The sequence below is a fragment of the Pimephales promelas genome, chromosome 6 (genome assembly GCF_988280905.1).
Source record: "Pimephales promelas chromosome 6, fPimPro1.hap1.1, whole genome shotgun sequence".
NCBI lineage: Eukaryota > Metazoa > Chordata > Actinopteri > Cypriniformes > Leuciscidae > Pimephales > Pimephales promelas.
Window position 1 is genome coordinate 35,978,862 of NC_142774.1, and position 24,810 is coordinate 36,003,671.

The 24,810-nt window shown below is 39.1% G+C and overlaps 3 protein-coding genes across 3 annotated transcripts; all 3 read left to right on the forward strand.

The window, feature by feature from the left end:
- Positions 1-13,455: 13,455 nt before the first annotated feature.
- LOC120462804 (protein disulfide-isomerase) lies at positions 13,456-19,527 on the forward strand. Its single transcript, XM_039651492.2, has 11 exons — positions 13,456-14,143; positions 14,658-14,864; positions 15,031-15,164; positions 16,171-16,308; positions 16,449-16,556; positions 16,652-16,777; positions 16,901-17,098; positions 17,556-17,676; positions 18,528-18,709; positions 18,897-18,986; positions 19,063-19,527. The coding sequence occupies exons 1-11, from the start codon at positions 13,978-13,980 to the stop codon at positions 19,114-19,116; spliced, it is 1,524 nt and encodes a 507-aa protein (XP_039507426.2). The 5' UTR covers positions 13,456-13,977; the 3' UTR covers positions 19,117-19,527.
- A 116-nt stretch (positions 19,528-19,643) lies between these two features.
- On the forward strand, positions 19,644-22,691 carry LOC120462899 (uncharacterized). Its single transcript, XM_039651598.2, has one exon. The coding sequence runs from the start codon at positions 20,592-20,594 to the stop codon at positions 21,426-21,428; it is 837 nt and encodes a 278-aa protein (XP_039507532.2). The 5' UTR covers positions 19,644-20,591; the 3' UTR covers positions 21,429-22,691.
- A 14-nt stretch (positions 22,692-22,705) lies between these two features.
- gng13a (guanine nucleotide binding protein (G protein), gamma 13a) lies at positions 22,706-24,675 on the forward strand. Its single transcript, XM_039653044.2, has 3 exons — positions 22,706-23,965; positions 24,084-24,181; positions 24,553-24,675. The coding sequence occupies exons 2-3, from the start codon at positions 24,084-24,086 to the stop codon at positions 24,656-24,658; spliced, it is 204 nt and encodes a 67-aa protein (XP_039508978.1). The 5' UTR covers positions 22,706-23,965; the 3' UTR covers positions 24,659-24,675.
- The last annotated feature ends 135 nt before the right edge of the window (positions 24,676-24,810 follow it).

Below are 24,810 nucleotides of genomic sequence, written 5' to 3' on the forward strand. Positions count from 1 at the left end.
AACGACAGTGGTACCCCTTTCGTTTTTTTTTTTGGGTGAAAAATGAAGTTTCTCCCATCTTCTCAAAACTCTGGATTCTGATAGAGGGCCATGAGACTTAAACCTGAATGCAAAAATGGAGGCTCTAGACCCTTGCAGAGCTGAGATCTCAAAACTCAAAAATTCGACCCCCCAAAAAAACGACAGTGGTACCCCTTACGTTTTTTTTTTTGGGCGAAAAATTAAGTTTCTCCAATCTTCCCAAAACTCTGGATTCTGATAGAGGGCCATGAGACTTAGACCTGAGTGCAAAAATGGAGGCTCTAGCCCCTTCCAGAGCTGAGATATCGAAACTCAAAAATTCGGCCCGAAAGAAAAAACGACAGTGGTACCCCTTACGTTTTTTTTTTTTGGGCGAAAAATTAAGTTTCTCCAATATTCCCAAAACTCTGGATTCTGATAGAGGGCCATGAGACTTAGACCTGAGTGCAAAAATGGAGGCTCTAGCCCCTTCCAGAGCTGAGATATCGAAACTCAAAAATTCGGCCCGAAAAAAAAACGACAGTGGTACCCCTTACGTTTTTTTTTTTTTGGGCGAAAAATTAAGTTTCTCCAATCTACCCAAAACTCTGGATTCTGATAGAGGGCCATGAGACTTAGACCTGAGTGCAAAAATGGAGGCTCTAGCCCCTTCCAGAGCTGAGATATCGAAACTCAAAAATTCGGCCCGAAAAAAAAAACGACAGTGGTACCCCTTACGTTTTTTTTTTTTGGACGAAATATTAAGTTTCTCCAATCTTCCCAAAACTATGGATTCTGATAGAGGGCCATGAGACTTAGACCTGAGTGCAAAAATGGAGGCTCTAGCCCCTTCCAGAGCTGAGATATCGAAACTCAAAAATTCGGCCAGAAAAAAAAAAACAACAGTGGTACCCCTTACGGTTTTTTTTTTGGGCGAAAAATTAAGTTTCTCCAATCTACCCAAACCTCTGGATTCTGATAGAGGGCCATGAGACTTAGACCTGAGTGCAAAAATGGAGGCTCTAGCCCCTTCCAGAGCTGAGATATCGAAACTCAAAAATTCGGCCCGAAAAAAAAACCACAGTGGTACCCCTTACGTTTTTTTTTTTGGGGCGAAAAATTAAGTTTCTCCAATCTTCCCAAAACTCTGGATTCTGATAGAGGGCCATGAGACTTAGACCTGAGTACAAAAATGGAGGCTCTAGCCCCTTCCAGAGCTGAGATATCGAAACTCAAAAATTCGGCCCGAAAAAAAAAACGACAGTGGTACCCCTTTCGTTTTTTTTTTTGGGTGAAAAATGAAGTTTCTCCAATCTTCTCAAAACTCTGGATTCTGATAGAGGGCCATGAGACTTAAACCTGAATGCAAAAACGGAGGCTCTAGACCCTTCCAGAGCTGAGATATCAAAACTCAAAAATTCGACCCCCAAAAAAAACGACAGTGGTACCCCTTACGTTTTTTTTTTTGGGCGAAAAATTAAGTTTCTCCAATCTTCCCAAAACTCTGGATTCTGATAGAGGGCCATGAGACTTAGACCTGAGTGCAAAAATGGAGGCTCTAGCCCCTTCCAGAGCTGAGATTTTGAAACTCAAAAATTCGGCCCGAAAAAAAAAACGACAGTGGTACCCCTTACGTTTTTTTTTGGGGGGCGAAAAATTAGGTTTCTCCAATCTTCCCAAAACTCTGGATTCTGATAGAGGGCCATGAGACTTAGACCTGAGTGCAAAAATGGAGGCTCTAGCCCCTTTCAGAGCTGAGATTTCGAAACTCAAAAATTCGGCCCGAAAAAAAAACGACAGTGGTACCCCTTACGTTTTTTTTTGGGGGTGAAAAAATAAGTTTCTCCAATCTTCCCAAAACTCTGGATTCTGATAGAGGGCCACGAGACTTAGACCTGAGTGCAAAAATGGAGGCTCTAGCCCCTTCCAGAGCTGAGATTTCGAAACTCAAAAATTCGGCCCGAAAAAAAAACGACAGTGGTACCCCTTACGTTTTTTTTTTTTGGGCGAAAAATTAAGTTTCTCCAATCTTCCCAAAACTCTGGATTCTGATAGAGGGCCATGAGACTTAGAACTGAGTGCAAAAATGGAGGCTCTAGCCCCTTCCAGAGCTGAGATATCGAAACTCAAAAATTCGGCCCGAAAAAAAACCGACAGTGGTACCCCTTACGTTTTTTTTTTTTTTGGGTGAAAAATTAAGTTTCTCCAATCTTCCCAAAACTCTGGATTCTGATAGAGGGCCATGAGACTTAGACCTGAGTGCAAAAATGGAGGCTCTAGCCCCTTCCAGAGCTGAGATATCGAAACTCAAAAATTCGGCCCGAAAAAAAAACGACAGTGGTACCCCTTACGTTTTTTTTTTTGGCCGAAAAATTAAGTTTATCCAATCTACCCAAAACTCTGGATTCTGATAGAGGGCCATGAGACTTAGAACTGAGTGCAAAAATGGAGGCTCTAGCCCCTTCCAGAGCTGAGATATCGAAACTCAAAAATTCGGCCCGAAAAAAAAACGACAGTGGTACCTCTTACGTTTTTTTTTTTGGGCGAAAAATTAAGTTTCTCCAATCTACCCAAACCTCTGGATTCTGATAGAGGGCCATGAGACTTAGACCTGAGTGCAAAAATGGAGGCTCTAGCCCCTTCCAGAGCTGAGATATCGAAACTCAAAAATTCGGCCAGAAAAAAAAACGACAGTGGTACCCCTTACGTTTTTTTTTTGGGGCGAAAAATTAAGTTTCTCCAATCTTCCCAAAACTCTGGATTCTGATAGAGGGCCATGAGACTTAGACCTGAGTGCAAAAATGGAGGCTCTAGCCCCTTCCAGAGCTGAGATATCGAAACTCAAAAATTCGGCCAGAAAAAAAAACGACAGTGGTACCCCTTACGGTTTTTTTTTTGGGCGAAAAATTAAGTTTCTCCAATCTACCCAAACCTCTGGATTCTGATAGAGGGCCATGAGACTTAGACCTGAGTGCAAAAATGGAGGCTCTAGCCCCTTCCAGAGCTGAGATATCAAAACTCAAAAATTTGGCCAGAAAAAAAAACGACAGTGGTACCCCTTACGGTTTTTTTTTTTGGGCGAAAAATTAAGTTTCTCCAATCTACCCAAACCTCTGGATTCTGATAGAGGGCCATGAGACTTAGACCTGAGTGCAAAAATGGAGGCTCTAGCCCCTTCCAGAGCTGAGATATCTAAACTCAAAAATTCGGCCCGAAAAAAAAAAACGACAGTGGTACCCCTTACGTTTTTTTTTTTTGGGCGAAAAATTAAGTTTCTCCAATCTACCCAAAACTCTGGATTCTGATAGAGGGCCATGAGACTTAGACCTGAGTGCAAAAATGGAGGCTCTAGCCCCTTCCAGAGCTGAGATTTCGAAACTCAAAAATTCGGCCCGAAAAAAAAACGACAGTGGTACCCCTTACGTTTTTTTTTGGGGGTGAAAAATTAAGTTTCTCCAATCTTCCCAAAACTCTGGATTCTGATAGAGGGCCACGAGACTTAGACCTGAGTGCAAAAATGGAGGCTCTAGCCCCTTCCAGAGCTGAGATTTCGAAACTCAAAAATTCGGCCCGAAAAAAAAACGACAGTGGTACCCCTTACGTTTTTTTTTTGTTGGGCGAAAAATTAAGTTTCTCCAATCTTCCCAAAACTCTGGATTCTGATAGAGGGCCATGAGACTTAGAACTGAGTGCAAAAATGGAGGCTCTAGCCCCTTCCAGAGCTGAGATATCGAAACTCAAAAATTCGGCCCGAAAAAAAACCGACAGTGGTACCCCTTACGTTTTTTTTTTTTTGGGTGAAAAATTAAGTTTCTCCAATCTTCCCAAAACTCTGGATTCTGATAGAGGGCCATGAGACTTAGACCTGAGTGCAAAAATGGAGGCTCTAGCCCCTTCCAGAGCTGAGATATCGAAACTCAAAAATTCGGCCCGAAAAAAAAACGACAGTGGTACCCCTTACGTTTTTTTTTTTGGCCGAAAAATTAAGTTTATCCAATCTACCCAAAACTCTGGATTCTGATAGAGGGCCATGAGACTTAGAACTGAGTGCAAAAATGGAGGCTCTAGCCCCTTCCAGAGCTGAGATATCGAAACTCAAAAATTCGGCCCGAAAAAAAAACGACAGTGGTACCCCTTACGTTTTTTTTTTTTTGGGCGAAAAATTAAGTTTCTCCAATCTTCCCAAAACTCTGGATTCTGATAGAGGGCCATGAGACTTAGACCTGAGTGCAAAAATGGAGGCTCTAGCCCCTTCCAGAGCTGAGATATCGAAACTCAAAAATTCGGCCCGAAAAAAAAACGACAGTGGTACCCCTTACGTTTTTTTTTTTTGGGCGAAAAATTAAGTTTCTCCAATCTACCCAAACCTCTGGATTCTGATAGAGGGCCATGAGACTTAGACCTGAGTGCAAAAATGGAGGCTCTAGCCCCTTCCAGAGCTGAGATATCGAAACTCAAAAATTCGGCCAGAAAAAAAAACGACAGTGGTACCCCTTACGGTTTTTTTTTTTGGGCGAAAAATTAAGTTTCTCCAATCTACCCAAACCTCTGGATTCTGATAGAGGGCCATGAGACTTAGACCTGAGTGCAAAAATGGAGGCTCTAGCCCCTTCCAGAGCTGAGATATCGAAACTCAAAAATTCGGCCAGAAAAAAAAACGACAGTGGTACCCCTTACGGTTTTTTTTTTTGGGCGAAAAATTAAGTTTCTCCAATCTACCCAAACCTCTGGATTCTGATAGAGGGCCATGAGACTTAGACCTGAGTGCAAAAATGGAGGCTCTAGCCCCTTCCAGAGCTGAGATATCGAAACTCAAAAATTCGGCCCGAAAAAAAAACCACAGTGGTACCCCTTACGTTTTTTTTTTGGGGGCGAAAAATTAAGTTTCTCCAATCTTCCCAAAACTCTGGATTCTGATAGAGGGCCATGAGACTTAGACCTGAGTACAAAAATGGAGGCTCTAGCCCCTTCCAGAGCTGAGATATCGAAACTCAAAAATTCGGCCCGAAAAAAAAACGACAGTGGTACCCCTTTCGTTTTTTTTTTTGGGTGAAAAATGAAGTTTCTCCAATCTTCTCAAAACTCTGGATTCTGATAGAGGGCCATGAGACTTAAACCTGAATGCAAAAACGGAGGCTCTAGACCCTTCCAGAGCTGAGATATCAAAACTCAAAAATTCGACCCCCAAAAAAAACGACAGTGGTACCCCTTACGTTTTTTTTTTTGGGCGAAAAATTAAGTTTCTCCAATCTTCCCAAAACTCTGGATTCTGATAGAGGGCCATGAGACTTAGACCTGAGTGCAAAAATGGAGGCTCTAGCCCCTTCCAGAGCTGAGATATCGAAACTCAAAAATTCGGCCCGAAAAAAAAAACGACAGTGGTACCCCTTACGTTTTTTTTTTTTTGGGCGAAAAATTAAGTTTCTCCAATATTCCCAAAACTCTGGATTCTGATAGAGGGCCATGAGACTTAGACCTGAGTGCAAAAATGGAGGCTCTAGCCCCTTCCAGAGCTGAGATATCGAAACTCAAAAATTCGGCCCGAAAAAAAAACGACAGTGGTACCCCTTACGTTTTTTTTTTTTTGGGCGAAAAATTAAGTTTCTCCAATCTACCCAAAACTCTGGATTCTGATAGAGGGCCATGAGACTTAGACCTGAGTGCAAAAATGGAGGCTCTAGCCCCTTCCAGAACTGAGATATCGAAACTCAAAAATTCGGCCCGAAAAAAAAAACGACAGTGGTACCCCTTACGTTTTTTTTTTTTGGACGAAATATTAAGTTTCTCCAATCTTCCCAAAACTATGGATTCTGATAGAGGGCCATGAGACTTAGACCTGAGTGCAAAAATGGAGGCTCTAGCCCCTTCCAGAACTGAGATATCGAAACTCAAAAATTCGGCCCGAAAAAAAAACGACAGTGGTACCCCTTACGTTTTTTTTTTTTGGGGCGAAAAATTAAGTTTCTCCAATCTTCCCAAAACTCTGGATTCTGATAGAGGGCCATGAGACTTAGACCTGAGTGCAAAAATGGAGGCTCTAGCCCCTTCCAGAGCTGAGATATCGAAACTCAAAAATTCGGCCCGAAAAAAAACGACAGTGGTACCCCTTACGTTTTTTTTTTTTGGGGCGAAAAATTAACTTTCTCCAATCTTCCCAAAACTCTGGATTATGATAGAGGGCCATGAGACTTAGACCTGAGTGCAAAAATGGAGGCTCTAGCCCCATCCAGAGCTGAGATATCGAAACTCAAAAATTCGGCCCGAAAAAAAAAAACGACAGTGGTACCCCTTACGTTTTTTTTTTTTGGGCGAAAAATTAAGTTTCTCCAATCTACCCAAAACTCTGGATTCTGATAGAGGGCCATGAGACTTAGACCTGAGTGCAAAAATGGAGGCTCTAGCCCCTTCCAGAGCTGAGATTTTGAAACTCAAAAATTCGGCCCGAAAAAAAAAACGACAGTGGTACCCCTTACGTTTTTTTTTTTGGGGCGAAAAATTAAGTTTCTCCAATCTTCCCAAAACTCTGGATTCTGATAGAGGGCCATGAGACTTAGACCTGAGTGCAAAAATGGAGGCTCTAGCCCCTTCCAGAGCTGAGATTTCGAAACTCAAAAATTCGGCCCGAAAAAAAAACGACAGTGGTACCCCTTACGTTTTTTTTGGGGGGTGAAAAATTAAGTTTCTCCAATCTTCCCAAAACTCTGGATTCTGATAGAGGGCCACGAGACTTAGACCTGAGTGCAAAAATGGAGGCTCTAGCCCCTTCCAGAGCTGAGATTTCGAAACTCAAAAATTCGGCCCGAAAAAAAAACGACAGTGGTACCCCTTACGTTTTTTTTTTTTGGGCGAAAAATTAAGTTTCTCCAATCTTCCCAAAACTCTGGATTCTGATAGAGGGCCATGAGACTTAGAACTGAGTGCAAAAATGGAGGCTCTAGCCCCTTCCAGAGCTGAGATATCGAAACTCAAAAATTCGGCCCGAAAAAAAACCGACAGTGGTACCCCTTACGTTTTTTTTTTTTGGGTGAAAAATTAAGTTTCTCCAATCTTCCCAAAACTCTGGATTCTGATAGAGGGCCATGAGACTTAGACCTGAGTGCAAAAATGGAGGCTCTAGCCCCTTCCAGAGCTGAGATATCGAAACTCAAAAATTCGGCCCGAAAAAAAAACGACAGTGGTACCCCTTACGTTTTTTTTTTTGGCCGAAAAATTAAGTTTCTCCAATCTACCCAAAACTCTGGATTCTGATAGAGGGCCATGAGACTTAGAACTGAGTGCAAAAATGGAGGCTCTAGCCCCTTCCAGAGCTGAGATATCGAAACTCAAAAATTCGGCCCGAAAAAAAAAAACGACAGTGGTACCCCTTACGTTTTTTTTTTTTGGGCGAAAAATTAAGTTTCTCCAATCTTCCCAAAACTATGGATTCTGATAGAGGGCCATGAGACTTAGACCTGAGTGCAAAAATGGAGGCTCTAGCCCCTTCCAGAGCTGAGATATCGAAACTCAAAAATTCGGCCCGAAAAAAAAACGACAGTGGTACCCCTTACGTTTTTTTTTTTTGGGCGAAAAATTAAGTTTCTCCAATCTTCCCAAAACTCTGGATTCTGATAGAGGGCCATGAGACTTAGAACTGAGTGCAAAAATGGAGGCTCTAGCCCCTTCCAGAGCTGAGATATCGAAACTCAAAAATTCGGCCCGAAAAAAAACCGACAGTGGTACCCCTTACGTTTTTTTTTTTTTGGCCGAAAAATTAAGTTTCTCCAATCTTCCCAAAACTCTGGATTCTGATAGAGGGCCATGAGACTTAGACCTGAGTGCAAAAATGGAGGCTCTAGCCCCTTCCAGAGCTGAGATATCGAAACTCAAAAATTCGGCCCGAAAAAAAAACGACAGTGGTACCCCTTACGTTTTTTTTTTTGGCCGAAAAATTAAGTTTATCCAATCTACCCAAAACTCTGGATTCTGATAGAGGGCCATGAGACTTAGAACTGAGTGCAAAAATGGAGGCTCTAGCCCCTTCCAGAGCTGAGATATCGAAACTCAAAAATTCGGCCAGAAAAAAAAACGACAGTGGTACCCCTTACGGTTTTTTTTTTTGGGCGAAAAATTAAGTTTCTCCAATCTACCCAAACCTCTGGATTCTGATAGAGGGCCATGAGACTTAGACCTGAGTGCAAAAATGGAGGCTCTAGCCCCTTCCAGAGCTGAGATATCGAAACTCAAAAATTCGGCCCGAAAAAAAAACGACAGTGGTACCCCTTACGGTTTTTTTTTTTGGGCGAAAAATTAAGTTTCTCCAATCTACCCAAACCTCTGGATTCTGATAGAGGGCCATGAGACTTAGACCTGAGTGCAAAAATGGAGGCTCTAGCCCCTTCCAGAGCTGAGATATCGAAACTCAAAAATTCGGCCCGAAAAAAAAAAACGACAGTGGTACCCCTTACGTTTTTTTTTTTGGGGCGAAAAATTAAGTTTCTCCAATCTTCCCAAAACTCTGGATTCTGATAGAGGGCCATGAGACTTAGACCTGAGTACAAAAATGGAGGCTCTAGCCCCTTCCAGAGCTGAGATATCGAAACTCAAAAATTCGGCCCGAAAAAAAAACGACAGTGGTACCCCTTTCGTTTTTTTTTTTGGGTGAAAAATGAAGTTTCTCCAATCTTCTCAAAACTCTGGATTCTGATAGAGGGCCATGAGACTTAGACCTGAGTGCAAAAATGGAGGCTCTAGCCCCTTTCAGAGCTGAGATATCGAAACTCAAAAATTCGGCCCGAAAAAAAAACGACAGTGGTACCCCTTACGTTTTTTTTTTTTGGGGCGAAAAATTAAGTTTCTCCAATCTTCCCAAAACTCTGGATTCTGATAGAGGGCCATGAGACTTAGACCTGAGTGCAAAAATGGAGGCTCTAGCCCCTTCCAGAGCTGAGATATCGAAACTCAAAAATTCGGCCCGAAAAAAAAACGACAGTGGTACCCCTTACGTTTTTTTTTTTTGGGCGAAAAATTAAGTTTCTCCAATCTACCCAAAACTCTGGATTCTGATAGAGGGCCATGAGACTTAGACCTGAGTGCAAAAATGGAGGCTCTAGCCCCTTCCAGAGCTGAGATATCGAAACTCAAAAATTCGGCCCGAAAAAAAAAACGACAGTGGTACCCCTTACGGTTTTTTTTTTTTGGGCGAAAAATTAAGTTTCTCCAATCTTCCCAAAACTCTGGATTCTGATAGAGGGCCATGAGACTTAGACCTGAGTGCAAAAATGGAGGCTCTGGCCCCTTCGAGAGCTGAGATATCGAAACTCAAAAATTCGGCCCGAAAAAAAAACGACAGTGGTACCCCTTACGTTTTTTTTTTGGGGCGAAAAATTAAGTTTCTCCAATCTTCCCAAAACTCTGGATTCTGATAGAGGGCCATGAGACTTAGACCTGAGTGCAAAAATGGAGGCTCTAGCCCCTTCCAGAGCTGAGATATCGAAACTCAAAAATTCGGCCCGAAAAAAAAACGACAGTGGTACCCCTTACGTTTTTTTTTTTTGGGCGAAAAATTAAGTTTCTCCAATCTTCCCAAAACTCTGGATTCTGATAGAGGGCCATGAGACTTAGACCTGAGTGCAAAAATGGAGGCTCTAGCCCCTTCCAGAGCTGAGATATCGAAACTCAAAAATTCGGCCCGAAAAAAAAAACGACAGTGGTACCCCTTACGTTTTTTTTTTTTTGGGTGAAAAATTAAGTTTCTCCAATCTTCCCAAAACTCTGGATTCTGATAGAGGGCCATGAGACTTAGACCTGAGTGCAAAAATGGAGGCTCTAGCCCCTTCCAGAGCTGAGATATCGAAACTCAAAAATTCGGCCCGAAAAAAAAAAACGACAGTGGTACCCCTTACGTTTTTTTTTTTGGGCGAAAAATTAAGTTTCTCCAATCTTCCAAAAACTATGGATTCTGATAGAGGGCCATGAGACTTAGACCTGAGTGCAAAAATGGAGGCTCTAGCCCCTTCCAGAGCTGAGATATCGAAACTCAAAAATTCGGCCCGAAAAAAAAAAACGACAGTGGTACCCCTTACGTTTTTTTTTTTGGGCGAAAAATTAAGTTTCTCCAATCTTCCAAAAACTATGGATTCTGATAGAGGGCCATGAGACTTAGACCTGAGTGCAAAAATGGAGGCTCTAGCCCCTTCCAGAGCTGAGATATCGAAACTCAAAAATTCAGCCCAAAAAAAAAACGACAGTGGTACCCCTTACGTTTTTTTTTTTTTGGGCGAAAAATTAAGTTTCTCCAATCTTCCCAAAACTCTGGATTCTGATAGAGGGCCATGAGACTTAGACCTGAGTGCAAAAATGGAGGCTCTAGTCCCTTCCAGAGCTGAGATATCGAAACTCAAAAATTCGGCCCGAAAAAAAAACGACAGTGGTACCCCTTACGTTTTTTTTTTTGGGCGAAAAATTAAGTTTCTCCAATCTACCCAAACCTCTGGATTCTGATAGAGGGCCATGAGACTTAGATCTGAGTGCAAAAATGGAGGCTCTAGCCCCTTCCAGAGCTGAGATATCGAAACTCAAAAATTCGGCCCGAAAAAAAACGACAGTGGTACCCCTTACGTTTTTTTTTTGGGGCGAAAAATTAAGTTTCTCCAATCTTCCCAAAACTCTGGATTATGATAGAGGGCCATGAGACTTAGACCTGAGTGCAAAAATGGAGGCTCTAGCCCCTTCCAGAGCTGAGATATCGAAACTCAAAAATTCGGCCCGAAAAAAAAACGACAGTGGTACCCCTTACGTTTTTTTTTTGGGCGAAAAATTAAGTTTCTCCAATCTACCCAAACCTCTGGATTCTGATAGAGGGCCATGAGACTTAGACCTGAGTGCAAAAATGGAGGCTCTGGCACCTTCCAGAGCTGAGATATCGAAACTCAAAAATTCGGCCCGAAAAAAAAACCGACAGTGGTACCCCTTACGTTTTTTTTTTTTGGGCGAAAAATTACGTTTTTCCAATCTTCCCAAAACTCTGGATTATGATAGAGGGCCATGAGACTTAGACCTGAGTGCAAAAATGGAGGCTCTAGCCCCTTCCAGAGCTGAGATATCGAAACTCAAAAATTCGGCCCGAAAAAAAAACCACAGTGGTACCCCTTACGTTTTTTTTTTTTTGGGCGAAAAATTAAGTTTCTCTAATCTACCCAAAATTCTGGATTCTGATAGAGGGCCATGAGACTTAGACCTGAGTGCAAAAATGGAGGCTCTAGCCCCTTCCAGAGCTGAGATATCGAAACTCAAAAATTCGGCCCGAAAAAAAAAAACGACAGTGGTACCCCTTACGTTTTTTTTTTTTTTGGGCGAAAAATTAAGTTTCTCCAATCTTCCCAAAACTCTGGATTCTGATAGAGGGCCATGAGACTTAGACCTGAGTGCAAAAATGGAGGCTCTAGCCCCTTCCAGAGCTGAGATTTCGAAACTCAAAAATTCGGCCCGAAAAAAAAACGACAGTGGTACCCCTTTCGTTTTTTTTTTTGGGTGAAAAATGAAGTTTCTCCAATCTTCTCAAAACTCTGGATTCTGATAGAGGGCCATGAGACTTAGACCTGAGTGCAAAAATGGAGGCTCTAGCCCCTTTCAGAGCTGAGATATCGAAACTCAAAAATTCGGCCCGAAAAAAAAACGACAGTGGTACCCCTTACGTTTTTTTTTTTTGGGCGAAAAATTAAGTTTCTCCAATCTTCCCAAAACTCTGGATTCTGATAGAGGGCCATGAGACTTAGACCTGAGTGCAAAAATGGAGGCTCTAGCCCCTTCCAGAGCTGAGATATCGAAACTCAAAAATTCGGCCCGAAAAAAAAACGACAGTGGTACCCCTTACGTTTTTTTTTTTTGGGCGAAAAATTAAGTTTCTCCAATCTACCCAAAACTCTGGATTCTGATAGAGGGCCATGAGACTTAGACCTGAGTGCAAAAATGGAGGCTCTAGCCCCTTCCAGAGCTGAGATATCGAAACTCAAAAATTCGGCCCGAAAAAAAAAACGACAGTGGTACCCCTTACGGTTTTTTTTTTTTGGGCGAAAAATTAAGTTTCTCCAATCTTCCCAAAACTCTGGATTCTGATAGAGGGCCATGAGACTTAGACCTGAGTGCAAAAATGGAGGCTCTAGCCCCTTCGAGAGCTGAGATATCGAAACTCAAAAATTCGGCCCGAAAAAAAAACGACAGTGGTACCCCTTACGTTTTTTTTTTGGGGCGAAAAATTAAGTTTCTCCAATCTTCCCAAAACTCTGGATTCTGATAGAGGGCCATGAGACTTAGACCTGAGTGCAAAAATGGAGGCTCTAGCCCCTTCCAGAGCTGAGATATCGAAACTCAAAAATTCGGCCCGAAAAAAAAACGACAGTGGTACCCCTTACGTTTTTTTTTTTTGGGCGAAAAATTAAGTTTCTCCAATCTTCCCAAAACTCTGGATTCTGATAGAGGGCCATGAGACTTAGACCTGAGTGCAAAAATGGAGGCTCTAGCCCCTTCCAGAGCTGAGATATCGAAACTCAAAAATTCGGCCCGAAAAAAAAAACGACAGTGGTACCCCTTACGTTTTTTTTTTTTTTGGGTGAAAAATTAAGTTTCTCCAATCTTCCCAAAACTCTGGATTCTGATAGAGGGCCATGAGACTTAGACCTGAGTGCAAAAATGGAGGCTCTAGCCCCTTCCAGAGCTGAGATATCGAAACTCAAAAATTCGGCCCGAAAAAAAAACGACAGTGGTACCCCTTACGTTTTTTTTTTTTGGGCGAAAAATTAAGTTTCTCCAATCTTCCCAAAACTCTGGATTCTGATAGAGGGCCATGAGACTTAGACCTGAGTGCAAAAATGGAGGCTCTAGCCCCTTCCTTCGGCCCGAAAAAAAAAACGACAGTGGTACCCCTTACTTTTTTTTTTTGGGCGAAAAATTAAGTTTCTCCAATCTTCCCAAAACTCTGGATTCTGATAGAGGGCCATGAGTCTTAGACCTGAGTGCAAAAATGGAGGCTCTAGCCCCTTCCAGAGCTGAGATATCGGAACTCAAAAATTCGGCCCGAAAAAAAACCGACAGTGGTACCCCTTACGTTTTTTTTTTTTGGGCGAAAAATAAGAGGAAGGAGTACCACTGTCGTTTTTTTCGGGGGCGAAATTTTGAGTTGCTCTGATCTTCTTGAAACTCTGGATTCTGATAGAGGGCCATGAGACTTAGACCTGAGTGCAAAAATGGAGGCTCTAGGCCCTTCCTGAGCTGAGATATTGAGATCCCACACACATAGCATTTATGCCATTATAAATATCTCACTATCTCAGCTCTGGAAGGGTCTAGAGCCTCCATTTTTGCACTCAGGTCTAAGTCTCATGGCCCTCTATCAGAATCCAGAGTTTCAAGAAGATAGGAGAAACTTATTTTTTCACCCCGAAAAAAACGAGTGTCGACTTTTTCGGTGCAAAAAAAAAGTTTCTCTGATCTTCTTGAAACTCTGGAGTCTTTCTTGGCCCCATAATTACGGCTTGCAGCTATTTAACTAGAAAATTATTTTTTACAATAATTCTGATTGCACATGAAAGCAGCATTACTATTCTTGTCTTGTCTTTTGTTAAAAATAATTAAAAAAAATCGCTAGAATAGGCTACTTGAGTTAAAACTACTTTGAACTTTTTTAAAATGTCTGTTTTTTAAATCCTATTAAATTCCTTAATGAGGAAAAATTACTGTGTAGGCTACCTTTAAGAAAGAGCTGTCTTTACCGTTTGCACCACAGATTTGTGCACAAATCACAAACAGTCAACTATTGTTCTCCTCTCTGTCATCGTCGTCCAAATGTTATCTATCTCTCTTCGTATTGGCTGTAAACTTTCCATTGCCAAAGTACACGCTGATATCGCCTATACACTCAAGATTACTACACGTACACGCCTTTTAATGTAGCGCTTCACACACTCAAAGGTCGGAGGGTCTGTTTCAGCTTCTGAAGGCAGAATGAAGGTGTGTTTTACGCTGTGCCTGACCTTGTGCATGTATTTATGCGAAGCTCTGGCGGAAAACGATTCCAACTCAATCCTCGAGGACAACGGTGTTCTAGTCCTGACAGAAGGCAATTTTGAACGAGCTCTTAAACAATACAACCAGCTATTGGTGCACTTCTGTGAGTATATCTTCTTGCATGTGTTTTTATGGCTTTTCTATCGCAAATCCAGACCACGTCAACAGACCAACTCGAAGTAAAAACATTAAGAGTAGGCCTACCTTTTATTTTCTCCAGTTTTTTTCCTCGTTGATACTCCTTAAGTTGTTTCCATGAGATTTTAACAAGCTATATCAAATACTTTTTTGAACCCACTCCTGATGGTAAATTATGTTCTGCTTGAATCTCAGGACTGATTATTGGAAAGTTTCTGGTTCGATCTCCAAAAGAAATGAACAATGAGCTATCACCACTGTGCCTTTGCGCCAGTCACTTAACCTGTGGAGAATTATGTTGTTTTTGGATGAAAACATCTGCTGAATGACTATTTATTTACTAATGAAGACACATACGTGTATAAAGACAGACTAGAAGCAAATTAGAGTCTAGAGTCGGCACATTTAGGACCACAACAAAATGCCCCTATAAAACATTTTGTGGTGAATATTTGAGCTTTTTCTCATACCTGCTGTAGATGCACCTCTTTCTGGCCAGTCCCTTGGCTCTATCCTGGAGTTTAGAGAAGCCGCTGTTGCGCTGAAGGAAGCTCAGTCTGATGTGAGGCTGGGAGGAGTGGATGTGAAAAAAGAAAAAGGGCTTTTTGCATCCCTTAACGTCACAACAATACCATCAATACGGCTGTACCGGTCTGGAGACAAGAACAACCCAGTGTACTGTCCTGGTAATGTTAAAATATATATACGTTTTCTTATGTTGACAGACAAGTTAGACAAAATAATAATAAAAAAAAATCTTTCATTATTTAATCACCAGCATGTCTTTCAAAACTTGAATATGTGGATACATCCCTTTAAGTGTCAATGTTAGTTGTTTGACTCCACCACCAGATCTTAAGAACTCCGCCTCCATCCTGACATGGCTTAAAAGAAGAAAGGGTCCGAGCGCTGAAAACATCAGTAATCTCACACAGCTGGAAAAGTTCATAGGTGAAAATGAGCTTGTGGTGCTTGGATTATTTAAGGTAACGTGGGAATTTATTTGGATGAATTTCTTCCAAAAAGAATCTCTACTTTTTAAAAAAAGAATTGCTAATTTTTTCAAAAAGAATCATTAATTTTTCCGAAAAGAATCGCTACTTTCTCAAAGAGAATCGCTACTTTTTAAAAAAAAAAAAAATTATCTACTTTTTCTAAAAGAATCACTACTTTCTCAGAGATTTGGTACTTTTTTCAAAAAGATTAGCTACTTTATCTAATAGAATCGCAACATTTTCAAAAAGAATCTCTACTTTTTTCAAAAAGAATCACTACTTCCTCAAAGAGAATCGCTACCTTTTCCAAAAAGATTCGCTATACTTTTTCTAAACGAATCACTACTTTCTCAAAGAGATTCGGTACTTTTTTCAAAAAGATTAGCTACTTTATCTAATAGAATCGCTACATTTCCAAAAGAATTGCTACTTTTTTCAAAAAGAATCGCTACTTTCTCAAAGAGAATTGCTACCTTTTTTCAAAAGGTTTCGCTACTTTTTCTAAAAGAATCGCTACTTTAAAAAAAAAAAACCCTAACAAAATAATGTAACAAATGTATATGTAACAAAATGATAATGTAACAAATGAATAATAATAATAATGTAATAATAATAATTACATTGTAATAAACCTATAGTTACATTGTAATAAATGTATAACACTGTAATAAATAAATAGACATTTTTAGACTACATTTCTCAAAATAAATTGCTACTTTTTTTTTTACTTCAGAAGTAAAAAAAAAAATACAACCCCAGTTATGCTCAGTTTTTAATTTGAATCACCTCTCAGAATTGTTCTCAGAAGTCCTATAGGGCATTATATGTATGTAGTCCAAAAGAAGGATTCATTCATGAATCAGCCATAAAGATGTTTTAAAACATTATCAGCAAATGTTTTGCAGAGGACTAATAACTCAAAATTCAAGATGTTTTATTGTACTGTTGCATTATCCATTGTTTTTTAACAATGTTCTTATGTGTTTATACATTACAGGGTCTTGAAGAAGGCATAGTGAAAGTGTTTTACGAAACAGCCAATGACATCGCTGACCTGCCCTTTGGAGTAACAGGACATGATGAAATCTTCAGCAAGTACGAGATCAGCAAAGACACAGTTCTCCTCATCAGAAAGGTGAGAATCTGTCAGAGCTCACTTGGACAGGGCAGGTTCGAATCTGACTTGTAACATTTCCCCCCTAAATGTCTACCGAAAAACAGTAAGGTGCCTTCTTTTTATCATATGAATTGTCTCATCCATATCATTTTCTTTAGTCTAAACCTGACAAGCAGTTTGAGGTGGGAAGCAGCACAGTGAAGAACGATCTCTTTCACTTTATCAGACTTTATGAGATGGAACTCGTGACCGAGTACAATGGCGTGGTAACTTTTTATATATTTTAACAAATAGGCATTGTGACATATAATAGATGTATAAAAATTTAAAAACCTCTTTTCTTTTTTTGGATTCCTCCCAGACAGCATCTAAGATCCTAAACTCAGTCGTGCTGAATCATTTGCTTCTGTTTATAAATAAGACTGAGGATGGATTTGAAGAGATATATCATGCTTTTAAAACCACTGCGGAAAAACTCAGAGGGAAGGTCAGTGCAATAGATCCACAGAAATACTGTAGATTATTATTACGATATTGCCTGAAGTCTTTCTGTTGTCTGGTTGCTTATGTATTACAGTAACGTTGCACACTTTAAAAACTCTATCATCAGGTTATGTTTGTAATGGTTGACGTGAGTGAGCCACGGAATGGCCGTATTATGGAGTATTTCCGTGTGAGGTCAGAAGAAGCGCCTCAGGTCCGCATGGTCAATCTATCAGACAACGTTCAATACCAACTGCCATCTGATCAGTTTGATGCACACACTGTTTTAGAGTTCTGTCTGAGTTACCTGGGCGGCAAAGCTAAGGTGAGCATACAGGGGTAAATGAAACAAGTAGATTTTTTTAGATTTTTTATCTTTCTGTACTTTCAATACAGCAATTAAATTATTTATATTAAACACAAATGTACTAGAGTACAAATGTAAACGTACTAATATAGTATATATTAAATAAATATGAAATATATATACTATATTTATTACGTTTAATTAATACCTGTAAATAATAGGACTGTTAATGCGTTAACGTATGTGATTAATTCAAAATGCTTAACACGTTAAACAAGATCAGTTATGTAGACCTATGCTTAATTGCACGACAAGTATGTGAATAATCTCACAAAACGGTGTGATTAATCGCAATTAAGCATTTTCATCTATTGACACCCCTAGTAATAAATTATGATAGTGTTTTTAAATAACTATAATACAAAAATGTATAGAACTCAAAGCTCAAATAATCTGTCTGATTTGTGTGTTATAGCCTAAGCTGCAGAGTGAGCCAATTCCTGAAAACTGGGACACACGGCCGGTGAAAGAGCTCGTTGGGATGAACTTTGAAAAAGTGGCTTTCAACCATAACAAAAATGTCATTGTCTTGTTCTGTAGGTACCTGAAATCTTAGAATTGTGGACCTCTCCAACTTGATATCTTAGGTCAATGCAGGGCCTAAAACTATTTTCACCACACTGCCAATGGTGACTTAAGAAAAATTTACTGGCTATATATATTTTTACCTTCATGATACATAGATTAATCCTTGACTGAAAAGTTATTCACCACCACTTTAGTATCCACTGTGCCGTCACCACCCTTGTATTTACAAGAATACTTGCCAAGACTGTCATTTTGACAATTTTGTGTGAAAATGTCTGCGGAAGTTCCTTTTTGCGTCTTTTTGAGCTTGCATATTTAAATTGGCAAGGCATTTAAATTTAAGGTCTTGCGAATTTAAATATGCAATATACTTCCCCGTCAACTATCCCAAGAATCGTTCACGTTTGTTCATGTTCTTCCAATTTTGCGATGTTAGAATTCATTAAAATGCTACCGGCCAACTGTCGATTGACACAGTGTTAATTTTAGGCCCTGGGTCTATGCGTCTTCACTTACAGCTTGAAATTGACTTTGGTAGTGTCGTATTTTAAGTTATTTGTCGTATTAAATATTTATATATAATTATAATTTAATAATATATTAAATATAGAGCAGGTGGGTCTCAATCTTTTTTACCTCAAGGCCCCCCCCCCCCCCCCCCCCTTTTTAGTTGTTTTAACTTATTTTAATGCTTGTTATATTGTATTTTAAATAATTTTAAGTCATCTTGAGGCGCAGCCCCCAGGTTGAAAAGCACTAGATTAGAGAATGATTGTACATATGTATCCTGACATATACAGAAACAGCATGATGAGTAAAACTGTTAAACAAGTATTTTTAACATCCCCTTTTTCAACAGACGCACATTGGAGCAGCGAAAGTCGTGCTCTGTTTCCATTGTGGGATGAGCTTGCTGAACACTTTAGTGAACATGAAGATATTGTTGTTGCCAAGATTGACGTTACTTCCAATGATGTAAACCTTCATCTAGGAGAAAAATACCCATCAATCAAATTATTTCCTGCCCTTTACATAGAGAGGGTAAGCAGTCTCGCATGCTCTACATAATATTTTAAATATTAATATTCATTGTTAATTCCATATTCAGGACAGCCATGTTCTTCTGTTATTCTCTGTGATGTGATTTTAGTCTATTAGGAGTACTTTCAACGATTTAGCCTATTAGTTTTTTTGCAATAATCTAAAAACAATAACAAATATTTGCCAGGTAATACCATATTCTGGGAAAAGGAAGCTGAAGCCTATAGTAACATTTATGAAAAAAGAGATTGAAAAGGCCAAGAAGGAGAAAGCAAAGGTAACATACTTCCTTCTCACATGATTAGAAATGAATTGTGCCAACTCACCATGCTGTGATTTTGTATATTCTGCAGGAGGAGGAATTGAGGAAGAAATATCTGAAGGCTGCAGTGAAAGAGGAACTGTAATCACTTATTCATTTATAAGGCTGATTCATAATCTTGAGTGTAACAAGTATTTTCAGTATATACAGCTACTTGCTTTCTTGAAAACAAGATACCAAGGTTCTGCTGGTTACCCAGTGTTACGGTTTAAGATGTATCATTATGACAATTCACACATAACCTTCATTTCCAGTAGAGGGAGCCTGTTTCAAATTGCTGCCTACTTACTAAACAGAGCACTGCAACCTCATACCAACATTAAAAACAACTTTCAGGTCTCTGAGACCTATATGTTGGCAATAAAAATTTAGGCATAATGTAGTTAAATAAGATAAGGATGCCAGTCAATGATTATGAGGGGTCAATAGAGCATTCCAGGGAAGCAAGAGACCATAAGACTGGAAATGATGATGAATTTGCTTAATAAAATACATTCAAATAAAAATTGTGACTGATGTTTATAGGCACAGACTCAAGACTCACTTTCTATAATATTTAGATTAACCATGACTGATGGAACCACAAGAACATACACAAGTCTAAAATATTTCACACAAGTTACACATCTTGAAATATGATGTCAAATGGTGAAGAAATTACACAATTAGCCCGTTTGACTTTAAAAAAAAACTAGTGCTGTCAAACATTTAAAATATTTAATCGCATTAATGTCAAAGTTAACTCGCACATTTTAATCTGTCCTAAATATCTTTTATTTTTTCTCAACTTAATGCTCTTATCAACATGGGAAAGTGGATCGGCTTGCTTTGTGCAAATGTTTTTATTGAAAACAACGTTGCCATATACGGTGTTCAATTTCACACTCGCATTCTCATTTAGAGCAAAAAAAATCTCTCAATGTAACACTGTCCATCCACCTCGGGAATGAACATCTTCCAGTCATACTGATGGGATGTACATAGGTTGTGATGTCAGTCTTACAGCACGCAGGAGGAACCTTTACCTGGTGCCAAGAAGTAAATAGAAAGTTACAGGCTATGCACGAGATAGATGACGTGACCTCTTAAAGAGATTAGGTTCAGTAAACCCTAAGATCCTTTAATTGGGAAAACGCTTATACACGTGTGGATAAGATACACATACTAATGCATGTTGAGCACTTGGACCTATACTAGTAAAGAGAAGATCTGTATTTTCAATATTAAATTACAATGTACACACAGCACTAACCTTTATTACAGACATGTATGCAAGGATTGAGTTGGGTTTAACCAATGTGACTAAGAAAAAGAAGCTTTGTAAATCAAACAATCTACTCTGGCCTACTCTCATTTGCATTACTACCTTTACAATCCCACGGTTTAGCAAGAGTGCATTGAATGTTTACATCTCGATACGTTATGCAACACTAAGCCGCAAGTATTAAGCTTAAGGATTCACACATTGCCTTGGCCAAACCCCTTTCCCAACAGCCTATAAATAAGCAAGGTATTCCTGCACGCTATTTCCACAGTGGCTGTGTCTGAAGAAAAAAGTGGATGTTGGGGGCTCTAGAAACAACTGGTAGTCCTGATCATGCGAAAGATCACATCCCATTTCTGTCGCATTACACCTCAAAGACCGAATTCTTGTGCTACGTGCTGCTCTACCTGGTGAAGATGCCTTTCCCACCTGTGACCAGACCTCGGAGCCTTCCCAGCACGGGCAAAGAAAAACTTTCAGGACCGTCGCCTGTCATTCCGATCAAGACTGTGGAGGAGAAAAGTCCTGTGAAGGAGCGCCTCAAGAAGTTGAACAAGAAGGCCTCGCCTCACAAAAGCAAGTTGCCCACCAGTCGAGCCACTTCTGGCTTGAGGATGGAGGGTAAAAGCACCTTGATTATGACTTCAAGACCCAATGATCCTTCAAGTTCTTCATCCCCAACTTCTTCTAGTACCTCTGGAACAAATACCTCTAGCAAGAAGATGATTCCAGCAACAAGCAACCCAACAGACCGGATCTTGACCTCCGGATCAAGCCGGGGATTAAATAGCAAATCTAACTTTTCTCTCAACCTGACACCTGAGGCCACTTTGATCCTGCAGAAACGTAGCCGTGAGAAGCTGCTCCGTGGCAGCGCTGGCACCGTACCGGCACCAAAACAGAAAGGCTGTCTACCTACCAAGTCGGGTTCTCGATCCAACATCCCACTGGTGAAGATCTCTCTTCTGAACGACCGCCACCGATATGATGACGTGGAATATGAGGAAGACAACGAGCAGAGTGTGGATCAAAGCGTCCTACTGAAATGTTCTGAGTGGTTGCAAGGGGTGGAAAACGCCGCCGGAGCTACAGTCCTGGGAAGAACAGACAAAATCAGCCAGAAGAGCATTTAACATATCTGATGCTACACGTGCTATTGACTGTGACTTGAGAAACATTGCAGTTTTGAGTTGTGGTTGACCAATATTGGTCCTGATCCCAATAACTAAAGAGCTGGGTGCCTTATGGCTGGTATATCCAGAACATTTTTTTGCTTCGTTTAATGGCAGACAATTAGATGTAGGGAGCAACAGGGCATGGTTGCAACATTTCATTTATCTCCAATCAGAAACAAGCTAGAGTGATGATGACACTCACACTGCACATGGCAGAAAAAAAAAAAATCAAGGAGATTTCTGAGCTGCTCCAGGATTTATTGATGAAAAACTGTTTATGAACGTATTTATTTTCTTGAGCTTTGTTTTTGTTATACTGTTGTGACTTTTTATGTGATTCAGCTCAAACTTATATGGTTTAAATGAGTTATATGTTAACTTTAAGCTGTATGGTTAGCATGTATCAAGGTAGCCTTGTTTAGCTGGCACATGAGGTTTTATCATGGCTGACAGGAACGGGGACAGTTGCAACAGTTCCCATCAGCCATGATAAAATGATCATGAACAAATAGACATAATACAAAACAGTTTTTAAAACATGAAAATAGGCTAAATAAAAGTTAATTGCCTCACAAATTGTTCCATTCTTCCTATGTTACTAAAAGCCTACTGTATTTTATATCACTTTGAATATTTGACATCTGAACATAAGGCCTATTCATCTAGATAAATCTATAATTGTCATCTAATCAAAGCTGATGAAACAAATAACACTGTTATTATTATAACTTACATTTATCATATGAATCATTTTGCTTACACTGACATACAGTATATTGTATTTGTAACATTGCAACCATCTGACTCCTTATATTCAAAAGCAAATTGTGAAAAATATAGACTCTGTAATTATCTTTAAATGGTTTACTCTTAATAGAGAGACGTAAGATTATTGTATAAACAATTGGTTTGTCTAATCCAAACCGTCTCTGAGTAACGGAGCCAAATTCACCAAGTGTTGGAACGGTCCCCAGTCTCCCCTACATATAATTGGAAAATTTATTTTACACAGCATCTCTAAAGTGGAAAATTTAATGTTTACATTCACATTGACACAGAGACTTCAAACCCGATTTTTGGAAACTAACACTTGTTAAGTGTTTATGCACACAGTAATTGGCTTATTTTGATTTATGATGATTTATGGGTTTAGCACTACTGTAGTACTCCAAGACAATTGAGATTAATGGGGGCTTTTTTTTCTTCAGAATACATTCATAAAAAGATTTACTGATCTGACCTGGAATAAAAGCTGATCTTCATCACATCACACCTCATTGCTGTCTGCAAGACATCAAGCCCTAACTCGCCACTAAGAGCACACATGACTCGCAGATATAGCTGTACCTTACTATAAGTAGCCTAAAGGGAAAGATTTAGACAGGCTTAGCAACAAACAACATTGCACACTCGTAACACTTGATCTCATTAACAGACAGTTGCCTTCACTTTTAACCCATTAGCAAACATCGTAGAAGTAACCAATGGTTAGTTATATCAATCCCAAATAGAAATGACAGGAAGTGGAGTGCTGAGGTACTCGAACATTCACTCTGTTGGTTGCTTTAATATTTACTAAAAAAAAAAAACTAAAAAAAACATAATATTGTGAAATATTACAATTTAAAATGTTTTATAATTGAATATATTTTAAAAGTGTAATTTTTTCATGTTATGGTAAAGCTGAATTTTCAGCATTAGTCCTCCATTCTTCCGTATCGCATGATCCTTCAGAAATTATTCTAATATGATGATTTGCTGCTCAAGAAACATTTTGTATTATCGACTTCGAAAACAGTTGTGCTGCTTTATATTTTTGTGGAAAGCATGATACTTTTGTTTAGAATTCTTTAATACATCCTTGCTGAATAAAAAAATATAAAAAAAAATCTCTCATAGTAACCAATCTTTCTCGATTGCAGTCTATGCTAAATCAAGTCTCAAAAGCATGAAAACTATTGTATTTAGTGCCAAACAAGCGTGGTTTAAGTGTTACAACAATAATTCAAAGAAATCTGAATGTAGCTTTTTGGCAAATACACCGACTTTATGATTTTAGGGAATATTTAAACAACATTTACAGATGTAATCAATTGACTATTATATATATATATATATAAAAATCAAGTAGTCTCTCTTGATAAAATCACAGCATTTATTGTAAAGTGTATTGTTCCTGGCGAAGACTAGATAAAGCCAAAAGGGCATTGTTCAACATTTTTGCATGTGTTTTACATACATCCAATAAGCTAAACATCCCTCCCATAACAACTCGCGATGAGAGAATTTGAGTAACAAAGTAGTTTGAATGCTCCATAACCTCAATGCCAGGTGTTTGTATAAATCTCCTGCGAGTGCACTACAAGGAATTTACCAAAGGGACACAATCGGACACCATCTTCAATAGAACAAAACATTCGAACTCGATTTTTGTGGAGGACTCCTGACAATCCCGTCACTTCACTTTTCAGCTACACAACTCTGAAATCATCACAGTATGCTGAAATTATAGATTTTATATTCAATGATTTCATAATGAATTACAATAATCTAACTATTATTTACAAAATTTTTAGCTTTGAGACTTTACAAATATGATGGCTGATATTTCAGATGGATGAGTTGGATGAGGCTCAGTTGAAGAAACATGTGGACAGTCTGAAGCAGCAGCTACAGCTAAAAAGAGAGAAAACATCCGCCTCTCTTCCAGAGTGAGTATCTATCTATCTATCTATCTATCTATCTATCTATCTATCTATCTATCTATCTATCTATCTATCTATCTATCTATCTATCTATCTATCTATCTATCTATCTATCTATCTATCTATATCTGCATATTTAACATTCATATATAAATAAAAATAAGAATAAATGTGCTATTATTAAATATACTGTATATTATATTTTATATATATATATATATATATATATATATATATATATATATATATACCTATGTATGTATTTTTGTGCAGTTCCAAGTTTAGTGTAGTAAATTAAGTAAATACTAGGAGTGAAGAATTTAACAGCTTTTCCTATTTGCTATTTTCTATCTCCCTTTTATCCATTTATTTTTTAGGTTAACTAAATGGATAGAGGAGAAAATGAACGAGGATCCATTTCTGAATCCAGACTTACTGAAGCAGAACCCGTGGGTGGAGATAAGCAAATGTGTTATAATATAGAGCTGTCAATCATCACTATGGCAACAGGAGTGACTTACACAGCCTAACTTTGACTAGGATGGACAAAAATGCAAATTAACTAATTCTGAGTAAATCTGCTTTGTTGTTTGCTCTAGTCAGGCCATCACATTATGAAAAGAAAGAAAGAAAAA

What these genes read in the sequence shown, in the direction of transcription:
- LOC120462899 (XM_039651598.2), top strand. Translation starts at nt 20,592, where the DNA reads ATGTTGGGGGCTCTAGAAACAACTGGTAGTCCTGATCATGCGAAAGAT.
- gng13a (XM_039653044.2), top strand. Translation starts at nt 24,084, where the DNA reads ATGGATGAGTTGGATGAGGCTCAGTTGAAGAAACATGTGGACAGTCTG. An exon ending in ACATCCGCCTCTCTTCCAGA is followed by an intron (nt 24,182 to 24,552) that starts GTGAGTATCTAT and finishes TTTATTTTTTAG; the next exon opens with GTTAACTAAATGGATAGAGG.
- LOC120462804 (XM_039651492.2), top strand. Translation starts at nt 13,978, where the DNA reads ATGAAGGTGTGTTTTACGCTGTGCCTGACCTTGTGCATGTATTTATGC. An exon ending in AAATGTCATTGTCTTGTTCT is followed by an intron (nt 17,677 to 18,527) that starts GTAGGTACCTGA and finishes CTTTTTCAACAG; the next exon opens with ACGCACATTGGAGCAGCGAA. An exon ending in CCAAGAAGGAGAAAGCAAAG is followed by an intron (nt 18,987 to 19,062) that starts GTAACATACTTC and finishes TATATTCTGCAG; the next exon opens with GAGGAGGAATTGAGGAAGAA.